Source organism: Schistocerca piceifrons, chromosome 2 (genome assembly GCF_021461385.2).
Source record: "Schistocerca piceifrons isolate TAMUIC-IGC-003096 chromosome 2, iqSchPice1.1, whole genome shotgun sequence".
In the NCBI taxonomy this organism is placed as follows: domain Eukaryota; kingdom Metazoa; phylum Arthropoda; class Insecta; order Orthoptera; family Acrididae; genus Schistocerca; species Schistocerca piceifrons.
The window spans coordinates 1,025,772,783-1,025,790,537 of record NC_060139.1 but is presented as its reverse complement, the minus strand read 5'-3'; the positions used below and the strand labels follow the sequence as shown (position 1 = coordinate 1,025,790,537).

Here is a 17,755-nt window from a genome sequence, read left to right as displayed (position 1 = left end):
TGTACAATTATGTACAGGTTGTAATACGGTAGGTATTGAAGGACTTTTGTATGTTCTCTGTCGGTTCTATTTACGTAAATTACTTTACAGTCACTCTGTTGGTCGGATCTATCAACTCACTGTTTGTCGCTGTTAGAAAGCTCGCTTGGTTTCTTTGTGTATCGAACAATCAAATTTTCTATATGATTATAATTCCTACAAAAAAAATTACAGAATAACCTTTTTACTGATACATCCCCTCCAAGAAAGAAAAGGTAAATGAACACCAAACTAACACTACTGTAGCCTTGTAACATGGGGGTAGAGTTTTAAATTTGTAATTCGAAGGTCGGGAGTTCGATTCTTACTCGAACTATGTTTTTTAAACGTTATTTCTTATACTTTTAATGGTTATTGAGTGACAATTCACGCTACACGATGTGTTTTACTACGTATACCGAACCATAAGTTTACGTACTTCCGATTGGCGACTCGCACTTGGCTCTGTAGTCTTGGCTATTCACATTCCTATAAATTATAATTATCGTGTGGATATTCAGTTACCTATTTTGAATTAATTTCTGCTGTTTCAGTAGAGTACCTAAGTATTGATATTTTTCAGATTTTCTGTGGTATAGAGTTCCTAAAAGTGTGTACAGAATGACGTGTTTTGCCAGCATAAGAAAATGTTATAAGATCGACACACGCTTAAAATGCTTTATGTGGGGTCGGAAAGAGACAAGAGTTTGCCAATTTCAACGATGAATATCCGCAAGGAAAAATCTGAAATAGCATCATGTACTCTGAGATACATTAAACGAAACTTCTTTTTCTTATTTATCAGTTGTCAATGTTTATACAGCATCATAAAATACAGCTGTTGAGATTCGGCATTCATACACACTGCTTCACGATACTTCCATTTGCTCACAAATTTATTAGCGCTATATAAACATAGACGAATGGCATTTGTTGTACTTATATACCGAGTATTGAGGTAGAAGATCTGCTTTGGTCTCATGCGTCAAACATGCCTTCTTTTATTCGTGAAGTGGCTAGCTTTCTGCTTGCGCCGCTACCTGCTTGCACATCCCGCGCGCAGTATGGTAAAACTTGGCTGCCACGGGCCGATTGGCCACTCTCTCCCTATATAAGCTCTCTAGCCACAGGTAACATCGAACGCCAACTGTCCCGTCCTTGGCGAGAGCCTCCAGTTAACTCCTCCAACAAGGATAAGGCAGCCAAAACTCAGTACGTGCCACAAACAAAGACGAGAGCGCGGAGGCGAGGTACTTGCAAATACTCTGGCGCGCCAGCAACGCCACGGCTCACTGTGCACTCGCTGAACCCTGTAGTGTAAAATGTGTCTCACCACTGCATAGACTATTGCCTAACCACATGTCATCAACTTCGGACCTAGCCAGAAACCGAAGACCAAATTCAAGACATTGCTACGAAGCATGAGATTTCAGCTGCTGCACCGTCTGGATCTTGTACAGCTACCAGTGTTAAACAGACTGAAAAACTTTTCGTACTGTTGAGCATGCGACGGACTATTCTCGTGCGCGAGCACTAGCGCTACCCAGGGCACGTGCTGCATGGCCAGTTACAGCAACAGCAACTTCGTCGATAGCTTCCACTAGGAAGGGACACCTTCCTCTCCCAGGTGCCACAGCAAGCTCACCCGTGTTTTCGAATTTCATCATCATCTTCTTTAAATCACTTCATGACACCGGGCATCATTCGATGATACTTTCTCAATGCAGCACTGTAATTGCTGCTATTTACATAAAATTGTTTCACCAACAGAGCACAGTGTCTCTTCTCGATAGCCATGCTGTTCACACACGTCACGGCTTATCGAATGACAGTGTGGACGTCGTACGGCCGTATAAACAGTGTACAGCTCTCGAGTTGCATCTGGTGGCCAAAATTGGAACTAATTTTTTCCAGTGTAAATCGGTTCTGCATTACACAGGGTATCCCACTCAAACATCCCTGATTTCAAGGACCCAGGAGAGAAAAAGCACAGTAGATACGTCAGTGAAAAATGTACCACATTGTAGAGCATCTCATAGAATTTATATTCACGCGTCAAAAGTCCCAAGTATCGTCGACGGAGTGCAGCACGGTCGCATAAAGTGAAAGTGGCGACTCCACAACAGCGCGCGCAAGCAGAAACAAAATCGCCGATTACTGTGCAAAGAAATTATCGTCATGTGTGTGAATGTGATCCACCTGATATGAAAACAATTAAGTAATGGTATAGGAAGTTTCTGGCTATAGGAATTGTTCTGAAACATTCTGGTGGTGCACGTTACAGAGTTTCAGAAGAGACAGTGAAAGACATCAGCAAATCTTTCTCAGAAGCCCACGTAAGTCAATTCGTCAAGCATCTAGGCAACTTGATGTATCTCGATCAACATTGCATCGTGTAGTTCACCAGCGTCTTCGTGTGTGTGCTTACAAAGTGCAAATTCTGCAACATATGACGCCAAACGACAAACCACGCTGACAATTTGCTACAGATACGCTGCAGCGTATTGATATGGATGCCAGCTTTCTGGAAAGCTGTTTATTCTCAGATGAGGCAACCTTTCATGTATCAGGAAGGGTTAATAGGCATAATGTTCGGATTTGGGGTTCGCAAAATCCGCACATTGTCACTGAACATGTTCGTGATAGCCGTAAACTAAACGCCTGGTGCGGGCTGATGTACAACAAGATTGCTGGACCGTTCTTCTTTGTGGAACAAACAGTGAATGGGTCAGTGTATCTGGACATGTTGGAGCAATTTGTGCACCCTCAGATACAAGACTTGCAACGCAACATCATTTTTCAACAAGGTGGAGCTCCCTCGCATTTGTCAACGGCTGTTCGTAAGTTTCTGGATAGAAATTTCCCAATCGTTGGATCGGACGTGGAGGAAGCATTGCCTGGCCACCACGTTCACCCGACATTACGCCGCTTGATTTTTTTCATGTTGGGATTCGTGAAGGACCGCGTGTATGCGACCAAAGTGGACGATATTCCTACGTTGCGACATCGTATCACTAACGCGATTGCAACAATAACAGAGGAAATGTTACAAAGAACTTGGCAAGAAATTGAATATAGACTCGATATTTATCGTGCTAGGAATGGTTCACATGTAGAGATGTATTGATGATAAATGAATAAATTCTTTGAGATGCTCGACAATCTGGTGCGCTTGTCGTATCGGCTGTGGATTTTTTTCCTGGATCTTTGAAATGATGGAGGTTTGAGTGGGACACCCTGTGTTATCTACCAAATTTCGCCGTCATATGGTAATCACAGCGCACACCGAACCTCTGAGTACCTTCCGAAAGCCTCGCGCTCGCCGTGTTGTCTGCTGTGCAGGTGCTTGCGGAGCCTTTGTGTAGTGTGGCTGGCAGCACGCCAGCAACGCGGCCCTCCGCTACAGCACTCTGCCCGTCACTAAGTTATTTTAATCAGAGTATAGCATGTGTAATCAAAACGGAACGTGATTTTGTTTTCAACACGTAATTCGCTGGTATTGTACGCGCCCGTGAACCATACCTGTATCAGAATAACGAAGCGATCGACAGCTAATTGTTTACGGGATAGGTACCATCGCAACAAATAATTGGACAACGAGCTTCATCACGCCTTCTGTTGTGTTCGCCATTACCATATCGCGCTCTGCAGTGCCACTGTTGCCGCAGTTAGTTGTAGGCAAAGCGTGGTTTCATAACGAATCATTTACATCCTTTGCTTTGCTTCTCTATGCTCTACCTTTACTTTGTGTGACAGAATGTCTGAAACTAGTTGCAAAAATGAGCAAAAACGTGGTAAAGATAACATCATCCCGCTAAGCAAAGCAAATACAGGGTGTCCATAAAGGCCCACTATCGCTCCAAAAAAATCGTAACTGGGAAACAACTAGAGATAAAGCATCGAGGGTTATTGTAAAGCGTTATCAGCTATTCCCTTTGGCCTGGAGTGCATCAGAATGGCGGCACACCAGGAGAAGGATTAAAGTGTCATCTGGCATGAAGAATCCAACTCTGTGACACTGGCACTCCAGAATTGTCGACGCCAGAATGGGACGGCACCACAGGCATAAAACTAGCGTAATGAGGTGGTTCAAAAGCCTTAAAGAGAATGATCTGATGGAATCATTTTCCTGGGGACAAATGAGTCTAAACTTTATCTTCGACAAGGACAGAAGCTGAAGCAATGCATTAAAATTTGTGCCAGGGCTGGAGTTTGAAGCCAAATGTTCTGCTTGCTATTCAGATGTGCTAACCACTATACCACCATAGCTGCACGGACTACTACGTTGCCCTTTATAACACAAACTCACACCTCCAGCCCATTTTCCCCTTCTTGAAGAAGTGAACGTCCGTCTGGACCTCAAGTACGTGTTGACAGTGCAAGCTACATTTCAATGCAGCCTTCAGAAGTCAATCCGTCATGTATCACACGAACTGCTGGACGAAAGTCCAACTGTCCATTAAGTGTTAAATACGCGGTTACACGTTTCTGCATACAAAATCAATGTTCCAAGCACTGCAGCCCAGCAATCGTTCTTTGCAATAGTCATTCGCGTGTTTCATGCTAGCCTGCGTAGACGCTGACAGTGAATATCTGAAACCGTGCCTGTTTTCAGATGAAACAACTTTCCACATTTGTGGACATCTGAATCGGCACAGTATTAGGATTTGGGGTTCCTTGAACATACGCAACACACGTGAACACATCCATGATAGCCCGAAATTCAATGTTAAGTGCGGCCTAATGCATTATGGGGGAAGAAGCCCATTTCTTCCGCTAAGAAAACTATAACGGGAAATGGTTACATGGACATGCTCGAACAGTTCCAGCTAGCAGAGACCGAAGAGCTGCAGTCGTCCGTCATTTTCCAGCATGACGGTGCACCCCCACATTGGAATTTTAATGTGCGGAATGTGATGAATGACAAAAATTCCAGAGAAGTGCTGCGACGCCAGGCCTTTTTTTAACACGTTACAACACCAGTGTGTACTATAGTAATGAAGACTTTCTATCATATGTGGAAAGTACTAAGCTTGACCTTAATAGGCTTCTTTTCCAGAGGGGCGCCACAACAAAAATTTGAGTTAACTCCAAGGATCGTTTTGGTTAACTTTCTGCAAGTTAGGAAGTTGAGGGAGACGAAGATTATGTTTTGTGCCTCTTAAACATTCATAAAACTCCTTGGTCTTTTTTTTTTTCAAATTGCACGAACTGCAACTCTCTGGTGGCAACTCTCAATATATCGATCGGTGCCTCACTTTAATATTCAATGACTTCCCAAAATTCACCAATAAAATTCGGTTCTCGAATCAATTCTCCATGAGGACGACAGACTAAATTAAAATCATACATATTTTTATTATATTCCAGCATATCAATATTCTTGGTTGGAAACACGTCAGATTTCACACTTATCGATGTATGTTTTCACATCAGAAGTCATACACTAACACAGATGTTCCTAGTATATAATTTAGACAAAATCTGATTTCAAACGTGGTATTTTTCCGTTTCCAACATAGCTCTGCATAATTACAAAACATTTCAACAATAATTTTCATTCATTAATTTGATAACACGCGCCGACAAGACCTTCTCTCGCCCTATGGTCTTCGCGCGGAGGTCAACAGCGGCAAGCTCATGGTTGCGGCGGCGTTGAACATGCAGAGGACTGCAAGTTTTGACGTCTATACTCGACATGAAACAGAATACAGACAGAACATTGAGTATTCAGTTCAAACAATTTTACTTACAACAACAAAATTTAACACTAATGCTACTTGACATAGGTCATCTTATCCGAATAATATTGACATACCTGCCAATTGAGCAGTAGGATGTGGTGTAACTCTCTGAACTTTCTTGTCACACCGCAGTGGATGGGTCGCGACGGTCCTATCACGTGACTCCCGCGCTCCTCTGATGGCACCCCATTAGGCTACTTGCTGTGGGGTTAGGTGAAGGATCGCATGTACAAAACACCAGTCAATGACATTACTACACTTCGTGCACGAATCAGTCAAGCAAACAGGAATGCTGATGCTGGAAGGCTCACACATATATGAGTAGAACTCGAATATCGCCTTTATGTTCTATGAGCGACTACTGGAGCAAACATTGAAATTCTGGCATTAAAAAAAATGACTTTGAGGGCGGCTAAACGTTCTGCAAGAAACCACGATGTTCTGCCTGTTCTGCCTCTAATAGTTTCCAAGCTGTGATTTTTTTAATAATAGCGCGAATTTATGGGCACCGTGTTTATCATGTCAATGGGGAACGTGTGAATGTATCCTTAAGAGACAGGCACAGCTTCTGCTTCTGCAACGGTGGGGTATCCGATATTCAGCGCGAACTGACATCGCCCCCTTCCAATGTTCGACTGACAATCAGTCGGCCGTTATGATAGAGCTACAGGGGTTGGACAAAAATATGTAAACACCACGAGAAATCCACGCTTCTCAACATAAAGGCAGATGCTAGTCATGGCTGCGCTGTTTGACCACGAACGGAACCTGTACAGTATCCTCAGTACGTTCTGTGTAGTTGTCAGTGATTATGTCGGAGCCAAATGAATTGGAACATGGCCACATTGTTGGTGCTCGTATGTTGAGTGTTTATGTAACCAAACTAGCCGAAGTGTTTGAAGTTTCAGAGGCATACGATGCCTCTGAAACCACGATGTTCTACCTGTTCTGCCTCTAATGGTTTCCAAGCTATTTTTTTTTTAATAGTAGCTCGAATTTATAGACACCGTGTTTAACATGTCAGTGGGGAGCGTGTGAATGTATCCAGAAGAGAACGGCACAGCTTTTGCTTCTGCAACCGTAGGGTATGCGATACTCAGCGCGAACTGACAACACCGCCCCCTTCCCACCAGGGAAAGCCGAAAAACATCATCCGCTAAGTAACAGCGGGGACGGATGTGCGTGTTGAGTGATCGTGACAGACGGCCGGTCATTGGAGGGTATTCTGACGAAAAGTAAGACTACAGCATCTGCAAAAGTGACTGCAGAACTGAATGTCATCCTCGCGAACCCTGTTAGCATCAAAGCAGCATGAAGACCGCTCCATAGGCAGGGATTTGCATGGCGAGCTGGGATTCCAAAACCACTCATCAGTGATGCATATGCCCTAACAGGAAAACATAGAGCCGAAGCCATAAAATCTCTACCATGGAGCAATGGAAGAAAGTCATTTGGCAGGAAGAATCTTGTTTCGCACTGTTTCCATCTTCTGGCAGACCTTACCTCCCAAGAGTGAAACGTAGTGTTGGTTCGGTGATGATTTGGGCAGCCATATTTCGGTATTCCAAATGCTCCTTGGATACTGTTCAAGGTCTAATTTATTTATTTTGTAAGTAGGCTGTTTAGGTTTTTATATTGGTAACGCCACGTAGAGCTCTGTATGAAAATCACTGGCTGTGCTGTGTGCAGTCTCTGGCTGGTTGGCATTGTTGGAATATTCTCTCTATAATTACGCTCTCGCAATAAACAATAGCTACACTAATTACACAACTACAAGAAAAAATCAGAAGATTCCAGTGAGGTATCCTCGGCTAAGGGTCGACATATGAAACGTCCCCTTAGAAAACTTAGTGAATTACTGTGCTGATAAACCTCTTACGTTATTTGATTTTCAAACAGCTGAGCAAAACTGAACGTACACATACATTTCTCTCTTTACTTATTCTGATCATCACTAAACTGACATACAATATTTTTAGCGCAACGCAATCTGACTTTCAATAATCCCTACAAAAGAATGGCCCTGACTAACAATAACCTATACCTTTCGTGAATCACTTACCTCACAAAAATCTTCGTTACTCAAACTACTGCAATACAGCGAGCACCACTACTGCCAGCTAAATAAAAGATTCTAACTACTGAAGGCACTAACTACTGACAGGCATAGTTAGCAAATGAAAGGTTTTGATAAAGAACAAACAATGTATTTACCTTAATAATGTTGAAAACTCATCATATATATGTATCAGTTCGTGATACTCAATAATACAAATTTACTCTTTCTGATAGACACACGTCCAGATCGTCCGCTCTCAAAATTCTGCCATCTCTCTCCCCACATCCACCACTGCTGGCGGCTCAACTCCAACTGCGCAACGCTACGCGCTGTTCACATCCAACTGCCCAACACTACAATAGAGAATATTTCAACAATGCCATCCAGCCACAGACTGCACACAGCACAGCCAGTGATTTTCATACAGAGCGCTACGTGGCGTTACCAACATAAAAACCGAAACAGCCTACTTACAATTTGTTTATTCGTAAGGCTGGGGCTCCCCGTCGGGCAGACTGTTCGCCGGGTTCCGGTCTTTCGATTTGACGCCACTTGGGCGACCTACAGTCCATGCGGATGATAGGTTGATGATGAGGACAGCACAACACTCAGTCCCTTGGAGGAGAAAATTGCCCGACCCAGCCGGGAATCGAACCCAGGCCCAGAGGATTGACAATCCGTCACGCTGACCATTCAGCTACCGGGGGCGGACAAGGTCGATTTACTTCCAAGGCTTATGTGGCCGTTTTGGCTGATGAGGTCCATCCAATGGTAAAATTTTTTTCCCACCATTCCGCTTCCTTAGCTGAGCAATCTGTACGTCTGAGTGTCACGCACTGGGCCCGGGTTCGTTTCCGATACGGATCGGCGACTTCTCCACTCACGGACTGGGTGTCGTGTTGTCCCCGCCATCATTTCATCATCATCGACACGCAAGTCGCCCAGTGTGGCGTCAACTGAAAAGACTTGCGACTCGGCGGCCGAAATTCTCCGGGTTGGGACTTCCAGCTATCTATGCCGTACGGTGATTTCATTTTCATTTTTGTTCACAAATGGTGATGCTATGTTCTAATGGCTTGCATCGTCCAGGACTGGTTTTGTGAGCACGAAGGTGGATTGTCACATTTCCCCTGCCTACGATTGTCATCAGATCTCAATATTGTTGAGCCTTTGTGGTCTACCGTGGAGGGAAGGCTGCATGATCCACCTGCATCATCGTTACTGAACTTCCCACTGTAGTATAAGATTCAGTAGAAAAACATACAGGCCTGTATGTTCCCACTCCGACGCGACTGGGAACTGTTTAGAACGCCAAAGGTTTCCCTCTACCGTGTCAGGCATGGCAATGTGTGGTGTTTTTGTCGTTTCCACATCCTTGTCCGTCCCCTGCACGATGCGCAGACCGCTGCCCGCATTGCGGCCGCCGCCACGCTGCAGCCCACAGGTCATTCAGTTGGTGACGCACCTGTTGCAGGCGCGGTGAACCAGTACCGCTACTACGGCGGCGCCAACGAGCGGCGACCCGACGGGGCGGAGGGCGCCTTCGCACCACCCAGCAAGCGCAGGTAAGCCAGCTCACCTCTACTCGCTGCCCAACTGCAAGTAGGGAAGCGTAGCCACGGCGGACTCTCACTACACTGCTGGCCATTATACTCTGTCCAGTAACAGCTATGCAACAACCTGTAAAAAGCCTGAATAACCAACCTTTGCAGCTCGAGGCGTGCAGGAAGAGAGTCAATGTGGTTCTGGAAGTTACCGACAGGGATGCGGAGCCTTGCCGACTCCAGCACTGCGCTAGGTTTCTCGGCTGATGATCCACAGCGCGATCGAGGTGGTCCCACAGATTCTCTATTGGATCTGGCGGCCAGTGGAGAGCGGTAAACTCTTTCTGGGGCTCTTCGAACCACACACGTACACTGTCAGCTGCGTGACACTTTGCATTGTCCTGCTGGTAGATGCCATCGTGCTGCGGAAACGCGAACTGCGTGTAAGGGTGGACATGGTCGCCAAGTTTAGATACATATTGTGTTGAGCCACTGTGCTCACCAGAATTACGAAATCAACCCCGAAATGTCACGAAAACACTTCCCAAACCATAGAGGACCCTCCCGGATGCAGGGCGTTTACCTTCAGAAGCTTCACGCCGTACACGTCAACGACCATCTGTTCGATGGAGCTTAAAACGTGATTCGTCTGAAAAGCCCAGCTATCGCTACACAGTGGACGACAAGTTGCGGTACTAGCGTGAAAATTGAAGCCTTCGTTGTCGATCAACAGGAGTCGGTGATGGTGCATGAACTAGCCACGCCTTGCGGTGGTCCGGCCGCTGTGGCCGAGCCCTTCTGTGCGCTTCAGTCCGGAACCACGTGGCTGCTACGGTCACAGGTTCGAATCCTGCCTCAGGCATGGATGTGTGTGATGTCCTTAGGTTAGTTAGGTTTAAGTAGTTCTAAGTCTAGGGTACTGATGACCTCAGATGTTAAGTCCCATAGTGCTTAGAGCCATTTGAACGATTTCAACCTTGCGGTGGCCCATATGCAGCAGCGTTCGCTGAACGGTCGTTGAGGAGACACTGTTGGCAGCCCCTCGGTCCACCTGGACAGTCAGTTGCTCAACAGTTACACGTTCATTCGCCCATAAACATTCCTGCAGCCGTCGTTCACTCCTGTCATCTATGGTCCAAATGGCTCAGATGGCTGTGAGCACTATGGGACTTAACATCTGAGGTCATCAGTCCCCTAGAACTTAGAACTACTTAAACCTAACTAACCTAAGGGCAGCACACACATCCATGCCCAGGGCAGCATTCGAACCTGCGACTGTAGCGGTCGCGCGGTTCCAGACTGAAGCGCCTAGAACCGCTCGGCCACAGCGGCCGGCGCCATCTATTGTCCGTGGTGATCCACAGTTGCCTCAGTGCTAGTTTTGGATACCGCCATTTTGCCCTGCACACGGCGACGCGCAAACAATTTAAAAACTTAGCCGTTCCGGAAATGCTTTCACACTGATCTCGAAAGCCACGATCATGCCATTTCGAACGGCAAATAAATCGCTCCATTTCCGCATTGCGACAACGAATGCACTGTTTCCCACGTCCCCCAAGTTTAATGTACCCACTACTGCCAGTACTGCCACCTACCCCCTGTGTGTGGTTATTGCACGTTGCCATCGAACGTAGACAGTGGCCACATTAATGTGCCTGGACGATGTACCTGCAGCACCCTTACGGCAGCACACAACAAACGTCTAACTGGCATGAAATGTACTACAACCTTGGATATACAAATGATCAGCATTTCAGCAAAACTGCTCAAAGTAGATATGAGGGATGCCATATACGTTCTTGTATAAGGTAAGACTACACAGCGGGTTTATGATTCAGCCATGGAATTTGCATGCTGGTTCGTTGGTAGATGATCGTGTTATGCCATGTGTAACAATTGATTGTGGCAGTATTATAGCGCTGACATTTATCGCTCTGCAATATGCTGTTCACCTTACTCGCGACACCATGAGTCTCTTGCGAATATAGAATCGATCGGTTCAGAAGGGCAGTGTTCACTGCCATACATGACCGCAACTGCCCCATGTGACTAGCGCTCGATAGGATAGCCGTATTGTTACCTCAGCCATGCAGGAACATGCCCCAAAACATTATGACCACCTACTTAATACCTTTTTTGTCTGTCTATGGAACGAAATACATCACTGATTCTGCATATCAGTGATCCGATAGTTTGTTGGTAGGTTTTTAGAGGTATTTGGCATTAGATGTCTACGCGCAGGTCATGTAATTCACATAAATAACGGGCCGCTCATTTGCGTACACGGTGATGGCGCCCGACGGCGACCCAGATGGTTTCCGTTGGACTTACGTCAGGCGAATATCGTCGCCGAGACATCAACGTGAGTTCACTACAACGCTCCCCAAACCACTGAAGTTCGGTTCTGGCTCCAATATACGGACAATTATACTCCTGAAAGATGACATGGCTGTCGACAAATACATCAAGCATGAACGGTTGCAGCTGGTTGACAGATGTCAACCTGTTTTCAATTACTACCACAGGTCCCCTGCAAGCGCAGGAGAATGTCTCCCATAGCATAACACTGCTCCCTCCAGACTTTGTCTGTGGAGTGCTGGACGTTTCGAACCGCCGTTCACCTCCATGACGGCGTTTGTGGAGACGACCATCGACCTTGTGCAGCAAAAATGTGATTCATTCGAAGAGCCGACACGTTTCCATTGATCGACCTACGAATCTCGATGGTCCCGTACCCAGTGCAGTCGTAACTGACGATGTCGTTGTGTAGGGGTGGTCTGCTGCGGAGCTCCATGTTCAACAATGTACGATGAACGGTGTGCTCAGAAAAACTTGTGCTGCACCAGTATTGTGATCTTTCTGCAGAGATGCCACAGGTCACTACCTATCCTTCTACACAGAGCAGATAAGCCTCCGAACCCGCCGTTCTGTGACGAGTCGTGTACGTCCAACTATTTAGCGCCTAGTGGCAAATTCACTGCCGTTCTACCTCTTTCAGTTCACGACATAGCACGTGAACATTCGACCTGCTTCGCCATTTTCGAGATACTCATTCATACGCTCTGCTTAACAATAATGTGCCCTTGTCAAAGTCGCTTATCTCAAGGGATTGCTCCGTCCGCGTCTGCTCTGCTTACATACTTTCGTTAACGCGTCACGTGCCCGCAGAACCACCAGGCAGCATGCAACGTCGCGATCGCTTCAAATCTGAATTAAAAGTCAGGAGCTGTCGAGGCTAATCACCGTATTCTTCGCCACGAGATGGCTTACATAACAATGCTGCCACAAAAGACTTTGCTGTCATATCAGACTCCTCTACCGGAAACCCATAGATTGCCAAGGGCACAAACTACTTGTGAAACAGTCATAACTGCTCAGCACATTAGATTTTCTGCAGCACTGCTGGAGTAATTAAATAGCGCCAAAATCGTGCACACAAAGAAAAACTAATACTTATACCGGGTAAGAATGTCTTCCACGAGTGATGAATGTGCTGGGTAGGGAAACTACGAATGTAGTGTGTGGACATATAAGGTGACAATGTGGGTCTCACGATAGGCGTGCGCCAGATAGTCCCTGTAGTCGCGCTGTCCTCTGTACCCTCGGTGGCACAGATGGATAGAGCGTCTGCCATGTAAGCAGGACATACCGGATTCGAGTCCCGATCGGGTCACATATTTTCACCTGTCCCCGTTGATATATATCAACGCCCGTCAGCGGCTGAGGGTACTGATATACACTCCTGGAAATGGAAAAAAGAACACATTGACACCGGTGTGTCAGACCCACCATACTTGCTCCGGACACTGCGAGAGGGCTGTACAAGCAATGATCACACACACGGCACAGCGGACACACCAGGAACCGCGGTGTTGGCCGTCGAATGGCGCTAGCTGCGCAGCATTTGTGCACCGCCGCCGTCAGTGTCAGCCAGTTTGCCGTGGCATACGGAGCTCCATCGCAGTCTTTAACACTGGTAGCATGCCGCGACAGCGTGGACGTGAACCGTATGTGCAGTTGACGGACTTTGAGCGAGGGCGTATAGTGGGCATGCGGGAGGCCGGGTGGACGTACCGCCGAATTGCTCAACACGTGGGGCGTGAGGTCTCCACAGTACATCGATGTTGTCGCCAGTGGTCGGCGGAAGGTGCACGTGCCCGTCGACCTGGGACCGGACCGCAGCGACGCACGGATGCACGCCAAGACCGTAGGATCCTACGCAGTGCCGTAGGGGACCGCACCGCCACTTCCCAGCAAATTAGGGACACTGTTGCTCCTGGGGTATCGGCGAGGACCATTCGCAACCGTCTCCATGAAGCTGGGCTACGGTCCCGCACACCGTTAGGCCGTCTTCCGCTCACGCCCCAACATCGTGCAGCCCGCCTCCAGTGGTGTCGCGACAGGCGTGAATGGAGGGACGAATGGAGACGTGTCGTCTTCAGCGATGAGAGTCGCTTCTGCCTTGGTGCCAATGATGGTCGTATGCGTGTTTGGCGCCGTGCAGGTGAGCGCCACAATCAGGACTGCATATGACCGAGGCACACAGGGCCAACACCCGGCATCATGGTGTGGGGAGCGATCTCCTACACTGGCCGTACACCACTGGTGATCGTCGAGGGGACACTGAATAGTGCACGGTACATCCAAACCGTCATCGAACCCATCGTTCTACCATTCCTAGACCGGCAAGGGAACTTGCTGTTCCAACAGGACAATGCACGTCCGCATGTATCCCGTGTCACCCAACGTGCTCTAGAAGGTGTAAGTCAACTACCCTGGCCAGCAAGATCTCCGGATCTGTCCCCCATTGAGCATGTTTGGGACTGGATGAAGCGTCGTCTCACGCGGTCTGCACGTCCAGCACGAACGCTGGTCCAACTGAGGCGCCAGGTGGAAATGGCATGGCAAGCCGTTCCACAGGACTACATCCAGCATCTCTACGATCGTCTCCATGGGAGAATAGCAGCCTGCATTGCTGCGAAAGGTTCTGTCAGTGTGATCATGTGATGTATCTGACCCCAGGAATGAGTCAATAAAGTTTCCCCTTCCTGGGACAATGAATTCACGGTGTTCTTATTTCAATTTCCAGGAGTGTATAATTCTAATTTCAAACAAAAACAGGTTACTCACGAATCACATAGTAGACGCCAGCATAGGGAAGTTTGAATCAGCACGAAGATATCCCTTTGCTCCTTAATGCGGCAGCACACAGTCGCAGCTGGCTCGCAGTTCCGTATTCGACGACATGCGCTGCCTACCTGTCTAGAATAAATAAAACACTCTTTGTCTGCTCCGGTGCAGCAAGACGCCGATGCCCTACACTGCCGGACGGCAGTGCAGGAACACTGCCTGCTCTGCAATCTTCCTCAGACGATTATAAAGAAACTATTTGTCAAAAAAATTGTTTCTTTTACATTTCGAAGTCTCATTCGTCAGTTCATACTAAACTGCATGTCATATCGTTAGTGGTCAAAGTTATTGTGATATTTCGAAAGTAAGTAACTCACTGCACGAAATTCAGATTGCAGTGACGAACACGACTCCGAAATGCAGCTTAAGTGTTGAATTTTTCTTTAAATTGGGGGAGGAGATCTATATCTATCTTACACTGTTGTTGTAGTCTTCAGTCCAAAGACTGTTTCGATGCAACTCTCCATGCTACTCTATCCTGTCCAAACCTCTTTGCCGGCCGAAGTGGCCGTGCGGTTAAAGGCGCTGCAGTCTGGAACCGCAAGACTGCTACGGTCGCAGGTTCGAATCCTGCCTCGGGCATGGATGTTTGTGATGTCCTTAGGTTAGTTAGGTTTAACTAGTTCTAAGTTCTAGGGGACTAATGACCTCAGCAGTTGAGTCCCATAGTGCTCAGAGCCATTTGAACCAAACCTCTTCATCTCCGAGTAATTACTACAAGCTACATCCTACTGAATCTGCTTACTGTATTCATCTCCTAGTCTCCATCTACGATCCCCTCCCCCCCTCCCCCTCCTCCCCCCCTCCCCCCCTCCCCCCTCCCGAAACGGTTCACTCCAGTATTAAACTGGTGGTCTCTTGATGCCACAGAATGTGTCCTAGCAACCGATCCCTTCTTCTAGTCAGGTTTTACTACAAATTTCTCTTCTCACCAATTGTATTCAGTACCTCCGCAATAGTTAGGTGATCTACCCATCTAGTCTTCAGCATTCTTCTGTAGCACCGCATCTCAAAATTTCTATTTTCTTCATGCCTAAACTGTTTATCGTCCATGTTTCACTTCCATGGCTACACTCCATTCAAATACTTTCAGAAAGGGCTTGCTGACACTTAAATCTATACTCGATGCTAACAAATTTCTCTTCTTCAAAATCGCTTTTCTTGCCATTGCCAGTCTATATTTTATATCCCCCCTACATTGACTATTAGCAGTTATTTTGCTTTCCAAATAGCAAAATTCATCCACAATTTAAATGTCTCATTTCCCAAGCTATCACCTGATTTAAATCGACCACAATCCATTGTCCTCGTTTTGATTCTCTTGATGTTCATCTTATATCCCTCTTTCAAGACATTGTCCATTCTGTTCAGACAGAATTAGAATGTCGTCGGCAAACTTCAAAGTTTTTATTTCTCCTTCCTTTACTGCTTGCTCAATATATAGATTGAATAACTCTGGGGATAAGTTACAACCCTGTCTCACTCCCTTCTCAACCACCGATTCCCTTTCGTGCCCCTCGACTTTTATAACTGCCATCTGGTTTCTGTACAAATTGTAAATAGCCATTCGATCCCTGTATTTTATCCCTCTCGTATCTCAAGTAAATGGATTTTGTGTATCAGATTCACCTCCACAAATGCATGCACTTGATACAGCTGCAGTGAAAAGTTTATAACATCTCTCATGTTGCACAAACAGCACAAACAAGCTTTCGGAAAATGATATCACGAAAGAGGAAAGTATTTTGCCATTTAGTTAACATGAACATTTTTATCTGTCCTGATTTATGAGTAACTACAGATTTTTCAGAGAAATAATGTAATTTTTAAGAATTATTGAGAGCTGGTAAAATGAGAATTTGTGTGGTTTGCGATGACATAAGTGAAAAAATTACAAGTTTATTTTTACACCCAGTATGAGCTTTTTTTGTAAACCGATAACCTGAGCTGTTTTCACTTCCTCGTTTAATAATACCTTAAATTCCAGGATTCTGTTACAATTACAAATGCATTAGCACGTAAGTGAGGTGAGCTAATGTAAACTCTGTGGTATTTCCGTACATAAGGGAAATTTCAGCGTGTCAACAAGAGCACTGCAGCTGTTAATGAAAACCAAGGTCCTCAGCTCGTGGTCGTGCCGTAGCGTTCTTGCTTACTGCGACCGGGTTCCCGGGTGCGATTCCCGGCGGGGTCAGGGATTTTCTCTGTCTCGTGATGACTGGGTGTTGTGTGCTGTCCTTAGGTTAGTTAGGTTTAAGTAGTTCTAAGTTCTAGGGGACTGATGACCATAGATGTTAAGTCCCATAGTGCTCAGAGCCATTTGAACCATTTTCAAAACCAAGGGGGGGATAGGAACAAAAAATCGTGCACTGTGTGCTGTGTAATGTTATCGTATTCCGAAGATTACTGTCTTATAAATATAAAATACACTGAGTTCAGGATTATGCAAAGAAGCGTCATCAGTGGTGAATTATAAGTAACACATACAGTTCTCTCGTTCCTATGTCAAAGTTTACCTATTTTGTCAAAACACAGAAGAGTTTAAACATTTGCACTTCACAAACATATTCTGTATTAACATGTGAAAGAATCCTGAAGCATTGTAATATTAAACAGCCCTCGAGGACAATACAGTTCAATAACTTATGATAATGCTCATTCTCGGTATAAAAATAACCGTGTAATCTCTTCACTCATGTCGTTGTAAACCCACACTAATTCACATTTTACCATTTATCAATGGAACTTAAAAATTATATTATTTCATTGAAAAATACTGTAGTCGCTCTGTGTTGCAGTAGATAAAAGTGTTTTGTATGTTATCTATAGGGCAAAATATTGTCCTCTTTATGTGTAACCACTTTCCTAAAAACTTTTTTCAACTTCTTGGACCTTTCGTGAAGTACGAAAGATGTTATGAATATTTCACTCTCGTTGTATTATTTTGCTTGTCTAAACAGATGCAAATGGGTTCCATGAATTCCTTTTTCTTGAAACTGGTGACAGATATACAGGGTGCTCGGAAATTCCTGTTAGAAACTTATACGACTTGTAGAGTGGACTTTGTAGTGTCAAAGTTACAGGTGCCGGCTGTCCGTAGACATGGGCTCGAAAATGAATAAGTGAGGGACTATGAGCACTTGTTAATCTTCGCTAGTGTGAAACACTACTGAACAACTGCTCATAGCTCTTAAGGCATG

At 45.8% G+C, this 17,755-nt stretch overlaps 1 protein-coding gene across 2 annotated transcripts in view; it reads left to right on the top strand.

Moving 5' to 3' along the window:
- The window catches only part of LOC124777312, a 259,203-nt gene that overhangs the window by 149,519 nt on the left and 91,929 nt on the right, over positions 1-17,755 (top strand). For both annotated transcript variants that reach the window (XM_047252668.1, XM_047252666.1), the window contains exon 4: positions 9,296-9,386. In XM_047252668.1, the coding sequence (XP_047108624.1) occupies positions 9,296-9,386 (91 nt within the window). The remainder of the gene's footprint in view (positions 1-9,295; positions 9,387-17,755) is intronic.